Genomic DNA, 10,500 nt, shown 5'->3' with positions numbered 1-10,500 from the left:
GAAGATGGGGCAACAGTTTTCAAACATTTACGTCTTCCTCGGAAGCTCACACTGTCTGTGCTCTCCCCAGGACACAGAGCCATAGCCAGCTGTCTCTGGACATCCGGAATTCGGAGTACCTCACCAGCATGCCCCCGCTGCCTGCCGAGTGCTTGGACATCGACGGCGACTGGAGCACCCTGCCGGTTATCTTCGAGGACAGATACGTGGACTGCCCCGGCACAGGTGTGTCCCTGTGAATAGCCTTTCCCGTGGGTTTCAGGCCATGGCCCTGCTTGTTTCCCAACGACAGTGGGACCAAATTAATGAGCTATTTTGTCAGTTTGTAGGGAGGAAGCAAGCTATTTGTTTGAAATGAATTTAGTTCGGTGACATTGACAAATCAATCTAACAAAAGAGCAATGATAGTAAAGAGTCCCTCCCCGACTCCTTCTGGGGTGGAATTGTATGTAGTGCCTCAGTGTTTCCACCTACAAAATGGGCACCAAATTCCCACTCACCAGAGTGACACAGGAGTCAGACAAAGATCCCTTCTTATTTATCTCAAATGTGTGATTCAAACATAAAGTCATTTCTAGTTGAATTTTAATGACATTGGTTTCAGATTCCTATGAAGTACGTGTTTTATGCCCCAAGACAAGCAAAGCACTCAAAAAAGTGGGCTGCATGAATACAGTTAATGTCAATTCTGGGTCCTCTCCCACAGCTCTGCTCATGGAAACCCAACAAGCTAAATAAACCTGTCCTTCCTTCAAGAAAAACACCAGGCCCAATACTGGAGGTTTTAGGTGTTTTATTTTTTTAATTCTACAAACAACCAAACAAGCTCTATTTTGCAGAGAGACTCTGAGGAATAAGAAGTGTAAGAATTTATTAAAGATCGTGTAGTTTATTGAAGCCAACATTCAAAACTAACTCACTCTGACTCCAGACTCCATGCTTCACCTGCTGTCTCTGTGAAGCATTTTAATTCCTATGTTTGGCACCCATATCATTTAAATGGTGCATTAAAATGGCTAAATTTCAGAAATTCTGCAGTCTGGACTTACAGGATGTTTTAAAAATCTAGGTGACTTCCAAGGACAGCACAACCTTGCAAACATTTGAAGTTATTTGGTTCTCAGTTGTATCCTGACATCTAGTGCCAACACCGTGTATGACAGCTAAAACATGGCCAGTCTAGAAATGGCCTCCAACCCACCTGCTAGAAACGAGTAAAAGACATGGCACTGAACGTTTTTCTTATGTGGGGTGTGTGTGTGTTTGTATATATATGTATGTGTACGTGTGCATATATATATGCATATGCATATAAGTTTATCTTCATCATGGTTTTTTTTTTTTATTTACAGAAAATTTGAACAGATAGAGGAGATATTTAAGATAAGCACCCATTGTCAGAATTCCTAATATTATCATTATTAGGGCTTGTGGCAGATCGTCTTCCAGTCTTTTTTCCTAGGAATGTTAATAGATATTCTAGTGAATGTGAAATTCAGTCCTTCAACTCACATGTGCAATCGTATTGGATATCTTTATTTTTTATTAATCAAATTCACTTTATCTTCAGACCTCCATCCTGCAGCGTCAGCTGGAAAGTCAACCTCAGTATTTCTGGAACTTCCCTGCCCACTCCTTTCCTACCACTTCTCATATCAGTGTCCTGGAGTCTAAGACAACAGCAAGACATGGTTGGGGGAGGTCTTTCTAGGGTCATCTGCACATGAAGATCCCTCTAAGCCATTCATTATTTATATTTGTGTAGTGTTTTAGGACAAGCCTCTCCTTGAAGCTTCTGTGATGTGCTTGGGGTGGGGACTCCAGCACAGCACAGGTGTGCTCACCTTCCTAGAGGCACCACAAGGCACTTGTCTTCAGAGGCAGGGCTGTCTCCCCCAGGCATCGCTCCACCTACCTCTGACCTGAGCCGTTCCCATCCACAAAACTACTTTTACAGAATGATCTGTACCCCACTCAAAGCCCAAAGCTTTCTTTGACCTTCTTGATCTTTCACAAAGTACTTTGATGATTCTTTAACCCCAGATCAATATAATTAGCAATAAAAAACTTATATTCTCTTTCCCAAAGAGTTTGGTGGCCTTAACATTGATTTCTTTGTATTGCCATGAAGTTACCAGATACATTTGTATTCTGTTCCTTCGGTGTAGCAGAAAAAGAGAAATAAAATAGTTCTATTTCCATATTAAAATAACAGCATTTTTTCACGGTCTGCTACAGTACCATGACTTTAATAACTACAGGGTACCATGCACTCTGCAAATTCTGTCTACATCTGTATTCCCCCTGTCTGAAGGCAGTTGAGTGGTTTGCCTTTAGCCTTAAAGGTTAGCCAGACTGTCTAATTTTGAATCTTTTTTCCAACAATTAGTAATTATGTGCAACTGGGCAAAAGGGGTTATAATTTCTACTCCATAAGGTCACTTTGACCAAAGGATAGACCAGTCCCTAAAACCCTTAAAGGAACGACTATTACAAAGGAACTATGAATGCACGTTAATGGATACCATTCATTAGTATCTGATTCTAAATCTATTCTTTTTGAGTCAGTTCCTTTGCTACTCTCATTTTTCCATAGTTGCAATAGTGAAACCAAATCTTTGCTATTTTGGCAACCAAATTCCTCACTGCATGTCCTGTGTCCTAATTGTTCATGACAAATCTGATAAATATTTTTTGTTCCAAGAATCTATAGCCTGTTACCTGTAATATAAAGACCAAAGGCTTCATTCGTGCTTGGCATTTAAGTCCATCCACAGCGTGAGTTCTCTCTCTGTCTAACCTCACACCCCCACCACCTCACTCTTGCTGCATCCATATGGGATCTCACCATATCTGACCGGATTGTATACCCCAAATTTCTAGGCCTTGGCAGGCTGCTACCCTGCCTGCGTGATTCACTCCCTCCTTTTCTGAAGAAGTTCAGTTCACATTACCCAGCAGCCCAGATTCTTTTTTCTTTTCAAGACTTCATTTTTTTATAGCAATTTTAGGTTTTCAGCAAAGACAAATAAAGAGGAGGATTCAGAGATTCCCCATACAATCTCTTCCCCCACCACTTGCAAAGCCTCTCCCATTATCAACATCTCCACCCGAGTGGTGTGTTTGTTAACACATCACAATCACCCAGAGTCCTTGGTTTACATTAGGGTACTCTTGGTGTTGTACATTCTATGGGTTTGGACAAATTTACCATGAATGACACATATCCACTATTGCAGTTTCATACGGTGTCGTTTCACTGCCCTAAACATCCTCTGTGCTCAGCCTATTCATTTCTCTTTCTCCCCAACCCCTAGCACCTACTGATTCCTTTATTGTCTCTATAGTTTTGCCAAATCCCGCGTTATTTTGGCAGGAAAGCCATCTGTACCTGTGTATATTTCCTAGTATTTGGCAAATCTTTTAAAGGCAAAGACTGGTTCACTCTTATAACTGATGCTCACTTCCTCTCTTCTTAACCCACTGCCCAGGGGAGGGATTTTTCACATAAAGTATGTCAATACACTATTGATGGGACTAAATGACATTGAAGTAATGTGCGTAATGTGCTTTGCTTTGCTGCATTTCTGTTCTACTCTCACTTCATTTTATGAACACAATTCATTGACTATGTACTAGCCATATGCTAACCTGGGGGCTACAGAGTTTCATAAAACACAAACTCTTCTCTCCAGAGGCCATGGGAAATGCACAGAGAGGTACAGGATGGTGGTAGGATGTGTTGCACTACAACTGTGTAGAAAGGATGCTAGGAAGTTGTAGCAGAAAACATCTAACCTGCTGTAGGCTGTGAGGAAGGGGAGTTTGCTCATAGTCTCTCAGGATGCTAAGAATGTGTCCAGGTAAGAACGAGGTCCATTATTTCCCTGGCACAATTGTAAATTTCCCTCAAAGGTGTCAGATGATGATGTCTCAAAGCCTAGTGAGTGGTTTACTTCATGACCACGTTCAGTAGTGATTGTCTCCACTTACCTTCTACTAACGCTGTATAAAGAATTTAAACTTTTTAAAGAAAATAAAAGCCTCATCCCCCTTTTTTTTGATTGATGAATATGGAAATTGAATAACATATCAGATGACTTTCTCATAAGAGCTAAGGTACAGACATAGTACACTTACTTTTGTCCAGTTAGGAATTATTAGAAGGGAGGGAGAGGGCAGAGAGAAGAGAAAGAATAATTTACCCTAAAATAAAATAAGATAAAAAAGATCATGCTTTAGCTCCTTGCCATCTGATTATGAAGATTAAAATTATTCTGGGCACTTTTTTGTGGTCTGAATGCTATGTAGGATAATTGCCTTGGCTACAGAGCTCAAGTCTGGCAGTAGTTTTCTGGAGAAAGCAGAAATCTGTCTTTCCCATCTGTAACATCATTTCATATAGAATCTCTACTATGATACATGACTATAAGGCTTGCTGGTTACTGTGAATCTGCCCATTCGAGAGTTGAGAAAAGTGAACTCTAATAGGAAAAGAGCTTATTTAATGTCTGTAGTTGTCCTAGATCTTAAAGCTGGTAAGTGGCAAGGTCAGAATTGAAAATCAGGCTTTCCTGGCTCCAAAGAGTTTTTTTTTTTTTTGTTAACTTTGTAAATACTGTGCATACGATGGAGAAATGTTATAATGTTTGTAAGTGGGGATTATTAAACATACTTTGATAAGTAAAAAGCAAATAAAAAATTACAAGATTTGACAGTTTTTTATTTGTACAATGCAATTCTGACACTAACTACCAGACTTAGGTCAAGCTTCACAGTGTGGGCCACAACCCTAGCTGAGACTGACTTCATCTTAGATGCCAGAAGCAAGCTCAGGGGTTCCCGGGCCACCTACACTTCTCAACAACTGGCTACAGATGTTGGGTTCCCATAGCCGCCTCAGATTCAGTAACTTTTTAGAACGACTCACAGAACTCAGGGAGGCACTATGCTTATGATTATACTTTTATTTTAAAGGATACAAATAAGGTCCAGTCAAAAGAGATCCATAGGCCAAAGTCTGGGAAATCCCAGACATAAAGCTTCTGTGTCCTCAGGACTTGTCACCCTCTAGGCACATCAATCTGTATCATCAACCAGAGAAGCTCACCTACGCCCAATAGAGTTTTTACTGGGGTTCTGTTATGTGGGCATAGTTGATTGAACCACTTGCGCTATGACTGAATCCAGTATCCAGGCTGGAGATCAGGCTGGCATTACCTGGCTCAATGTCCTCACTCTCCAATCACTTGGAGGTCTTTCCAGGTGGCCAAGCCCTATCCTGAGTTATCTCATTAGCATGACCATTTAGGGATTCCTCCTGAGTCACCTGATTATCATGAACTATCAGGACTCCCTTAAATGACAAAAACACTCTTATCCCTTCAGAAATTCCAAGAATCTAGAGGGCATCATTCAGGAAGTAGGAAACTAGGACAGCCAACTTCTTTATTATGCCTATTCTATGTTAGGTATTTGGATAACTATGAACAAAAATTCTTAAACTATAATGCAACCTTATTTCTTTTTTTCTTTTGTAGGGCATAATTTGAGTGTTTACCCTAATTTTGATGTTTCAGCGACAAGTCCCACAATAAGGAATCTAGAAAAGAAAGAAGAGAACCACATTGTAAATAGAAAGGTACCTTTTAGGGATGACCTTGTCTTGTCTACTGTGAAACCAGCCCAAATGGACTCTCATGAAGAGGTTATTAGGCGTCCAGAGCCAGATGAGAATGTAACCACACAAAATCATGTGGATGTGTGCTCCGAATCTCAGGTGTATCTGACAATTGGTGAATTTCAGGACAAAGCAGGTACACATGAAGTTGAATCTGGGACTGGTCACAGAGCTGATGTTGGAACATGCCCATTGGCAGATACAGACATGTCCAGACGGAGTCCAGGCCCAGAGGATGGACAGGCCCCAGCACTGACCTACATTGATGTAAAATCTAGCAATAAGAACGTCCACAGAGCTGAACCTATGGTGGTTGTCAGTGCTCAGCACGAGAGTAGAAGCTCTAGGGACAAGTGTGGATCAGACAGGACTGGGTTAAGCAAAGTGGTAGCAGGTGAAAATCACCAAAATGCCATCTCTTCAGAAAAAACAGTTCTCCGTGAATTAAGCAGTCTAGGAAAGGGAGCTGAACAGGAGACTAAGATGGTGCTGCTACGTCTGAAACTCATCGCCTCTGAGCCCTGTGGCCCACTAAGCTCTACTTTGAGGGAGCCCTTGGATAGTAGGTCTTCGCTAAAGGACCCTCACACAGAAGAGCAGGAGGAACTGTCAGTGCTCTCTGGGGTCATCAAGAGATCTTCTTCCACCATCTCTGATTCAGGCATTGAGAGTGAGCCAAGCTCCGTCGCTTGGTCCGAGGCCCGAAGCAGGGCCCTGGAGTTGCCTAGTGATCGGGAAGTCTTGCACCCATTTGTACGAAGACACACCCTGCACAGGAACTCCTTAGAGGGTGGGCACACTGAAAGCAATGTGAGTTTGCCAAGCGGTATCCAGGCTTCTCTCACCTCCATTAGCTCTTTACCTTTTGAAGAGGAGGAGCGGGAGTTGGCGCTCACCAAGTTAACCAAGTCTGTATCTGCACCCCAAATCAGTAGTCCAGAGGAAGCTGCTAATGACAAAGACACCATTCAGCAAGGTAGAGGTTTTGCTGAACCTTCGGATATGGACCTCAAGAGCAAAGATTCTCCTGGACACTGTTCTCACCTTTGTCTTGGCTCCAGAATCCAGGACGCTAGGGTAAACCACTCTGTTGTGGAGGTAGATTTAGATGCTGACAACCAGCAGGGCCCTGGTTACATAGACATTCCCAAAGGTAAAGGGAGTCAGTGTGATCCTCAAGGACACTGTCATCTTGATGGCAGGACTGAGAACACTACAAGTGTTGAAACCAAAGGTCTTAATTTAAAAACAGCACGTATCATAGCACTTGAAAACACTAGGACCAGATCTCTTCACAGAGCACTGGCAGGAGCCCCGAAAGGCATGCCTACAGACTTCGATGTGGATAAACAAGTTCTTTCCAGTGATGGCATCTCAGAGGTTGAGGGTATCTCCCATAATAAGGTGCCTGAATTGAGCTGTACATCAGCTGCTGATGCCATCAAGCTGAGTTCAACAGGCAAGCAAAGCAGTTCGCCTCACATTGTTAATGACACAGCATTTAACAGAGGAGGGACTGCCTTCTCTGAAGTTGAACATAAAACAGGCACTGTGTGCCCCACTGTGACTCACTCCATTCACCCCAAAGTTTTGAGAAACCAAGAGCCGAAGGCAGGTCCTTCCATCATGGGGTCCCCCCTGACCTCTGCAGAGACCTTTACTCTGGAGAACCTGAAGACTGTGGAGGTCGTTAACTTGTCTGTGTCGTGCACTGCCACATGTCTCCCTTTCTCATCTGTGCCCAAGGAGACCCCTGCCAGGACTGGATTTTCTTCCAAACAGACCTCATTTCCCATCACTCATCAACCCGTGGGTTCCTTTGGAGTTGTTTCTACCCATTCCAGCAAGTTGGAGGAAGAAGCCAGTGAAAGGATGTTTAGGTAAGCTACCTGATGGGCTTACATATCACAGGACAGTCTTTTAGGTTTCCCCAATAATTCCCAATTTCATGCATACTATCTCAAAATTTCAATATCTATTATTTTCTGATTTAAATAAAATACTATATTCATATCATATAAATTGAAACTGCAAAATAGTGTAAGGAAGTAAAAATTAGCAATAAGCCTCCCTCCCAAATATAACCACTGTGTGTGTTCTTCCACATTTATCTACGTGCATCTATCTCTATGTATGTATGCTTTTCATGCAAAAATAAGATCACTTTGTATGAACTTTACTATCAGTTTCTTAAATTGAGTAATATATTAGAAACATCTTTCTATGTTTATTAATCAATTTTTGCATCATCATTTTCATGTTTAAACAATATTGTATGGATATGCCATGACTTATTAACCAAATTCTTTACAATTGAACATTTAAATTTCATCCAGCTTTTGTTATGAGAGACAACTCTCTTAAGAATATCACTGTACCTATACCTTTGCACATTTTGAGAGGCTTTAAGAGCCTTTGGGGAATAGAACAACTTCAGCAGATTTGCCTCTTAAGCCCACTTTAATGTTGTGAGGTTCTTCAATTTACTTCAGTAATGCCAGAACCCATTTCTTTATCCTTGTGTTGGGTTTGTATTCATATCACTCCCCCATCTATAAACTATAAATATATATTTTATTAGCTATATAATAGAATCATTATATCAAAACGTCTCATTTGATTTGATCTTTTGCAAAATGCTAAAGAGTTACATATTAATGATATCCCCAGAAGAAATTGCACAGGTAGGTAAATGTTGGACCTTTTGCTTTATAAAGAATATCAAGTACCTATTATGTGGCACTTGTCATCAATTCAAGCATAGAGCAGAAGCTGCCCAATGCCTAGCCAGGCTTGACCTGGCTGTTAGTGTCCTCAGTCTAACAAGGAGACAGACAGATGTGGGAAGTAATGAGGGTGTGACTGGTAAATGTGATGAGTCACGTGTGCATAGTGGAGCCTGAAGGGACAGGACCCAATCTGGCTGGGTGTGAACAGGGATGGTGCTTGGGAGCAGCTTCTTACAGAAGGTAACACCTACTCTGAGAAGGAGATATAAGAGACAGTGATGATGATGATGATGCCACCAATAATAGATAATGATAAGAGACAAGTAAATGTCAAAGCCAAGATTCTAACCTTGGCAATCTGAGTCCTGAGCCCAGGTTCGTAACCACCACCTTGTCAGGTAAGCAGGCAAAAAACATCATAGCCGAGTGGGAAAGGCATTTCAGGCACACAGACCCACACGCACCAAGGCATGCAAGTAAAGCCATTTACTGTTGGAAGGTGGCAGTGGTGGAATGTGATGCTGGAGAAGCAGGGCAGAGCCAGGCCATGGGGGCTTGTGTGTCAGGTCAAGATGCTTTCGCTCTGGGGAGATCTTTGGAAAGATTGCATGGGTCATTGGAGCTGGATGGATCTTTGGAAGTCCCATCACCCCTATCTCCTGTCCAGTGCAGCAACCACATAGAAATATGCAGAGCTAAAACCCACAGAACGTTTGGTTTTCTTGGGGTGCTGCTGCCTCCTTGTTCAGCACAAAGCTTCACTCACTGGTATCTCCCCAGAGGGCTCACGTTGGGCATTTGCTGCTCAGCAGATGCTTTGCTTGTGGGCACTCATCACTCCCGCCTACCAGCCCACATCATTTCCTGCTCAACATGAAATACATGGCTTGGCTTGTGATTAATTAGTGTATTCTCCAGTTTTTATCAGGCCAAAGAAAAATTTAAAAAAGAACTGAAGATTGAAGGATTTCTGTACAGTGACTTATCTGTACTAGCTTCTGATATACCGTATTTCCCACCAGAGGAAGAGGAAGAAAATTTGGAAGATGGGATTCACCTGGTTGTCTGTGTCCATGGCCTGGATGGTGAGTTCTGGAAAAAAGCTTCCTCAAAATTCTGTACAGCATACAATTTATAATACTTATGAATTAATCTAGATCAGGTATTAGCTCAATAAAACGTACAATTAACAACTGTGGAATGACAGTAACTATGATGAATCTAGGGATATGTCATGGCCTTGCTCCCAAAGAAAATATCTCTCTGGCACACACACACAAAAAATCTTTTGAGTAAATGAAGTACATAAATGAATGGATTCATGTGCTGAAGGGAATACATGGAATAAATAAACAGATAAATAAATGAAATGAATGAACAAATAGAATGAGTAATTGATGGGTGAATGTACAAAATAATAGAAGGAATTGAGTGAATGAATGGAATGGATGTGTTATTGGAATGAATATATTAATGAAATATATGAGTACAGTAATGAGAATGTGTGAATTGATGGAATGCATGAGTCAATAGAATGGCAGGAATAAAGGAAGAAATGCATGGGATGAATGATGAACTCATTTCGAGGAGCTCACGTTATTTTTCTGCCCATTTTTATTCATCTCCCCCTTACAGGTCACCTTTTGTATACCAGTTACTCTACCAGGTTCCTGAATTTGCAGGAACAAAGAAAACTTTCTCACTCATCCCCTCAATGCGATGCATGTCCAGGCTGTGTCTCTTACTTTGATGATATGACATTAAAATGAGATAAGATTCTCAAATTTTGTTAAAATAAGAAATCCGGTCAGATGATAGGCTTTTATTTTTTTCCATCATGTATGTGGGAGAAGAAGAAAGTTACAAAGATAGAGCAGCTTTGCCAGTATCATCCTATGTCAGAAAACTGAGCTGTTGGTGACGTGGTCACTTGGGCACCAAGTCATCCAGAGGACAGCTGATACGGAGCACAGGTTTCTTTTAAGGTTACTTCTATAGTTCAAGGTGAATATGTCTAAACTCTTCAGAATTTTACAGGATGCCTTTGTTTAAATTCTGTCTCCAAGGGTATATTTATATTAACAGAGAAGT

The 10,500-nt window shown here is 41.5% G+C and overlaps 1 protein-coding gene across 2 annotated transcripts in view; it reads left to right on the top strand.

The window, feature by feature from the left end:
• The window catches only part of FAM135B (family with sequence similarity 135, member B), a 190,859-nt gene that overhangs the window by 165,955 nt on the left and 14,404 nt on the right, over positions 1 to 10,500 (top strand). For both annotated transcript variants that reach the window (XM_012647995.1, XM_012647994.1), the window contains 3 exons: positions 71 to 225; positions 5,541 to 7,560; positions 9,328 to 9,494. In XM_012647995.1, the coding sequence (XP_012503449.1) occupies positions 71 to 225; positions 5,541 to 7,560; positions 9,328 to 9,494 (2,342 nt within the window). The remainder of the gene's footprint in view (positions 1 to 70; positions 226 to 5,540; positions 7,561 to 9,327; positions 9,495 to 10,500) is intronic.

This window comes from Propithecus coquereli, unplaced genomic scaffold (assembly GCF_000956105.1).
Source record: "Propithecus coquereli isolate 6110/MARCELLA unplaced genomic scaffold, Pcoq_1.0 Scaffold28, whole genome shotgun sequence".
Classification (NCBI taxonomy): Eukaryota; Metazoa; Chordata; class Mammalia; order Primates; family Indriidae; genus Propithecus; species Propithecus coquereli.
The sequence above is the reverse complement of the archived record's forward strand: the minus strand, read 5'-3'. Positions and strand labels throughout refer to the sequence as shown.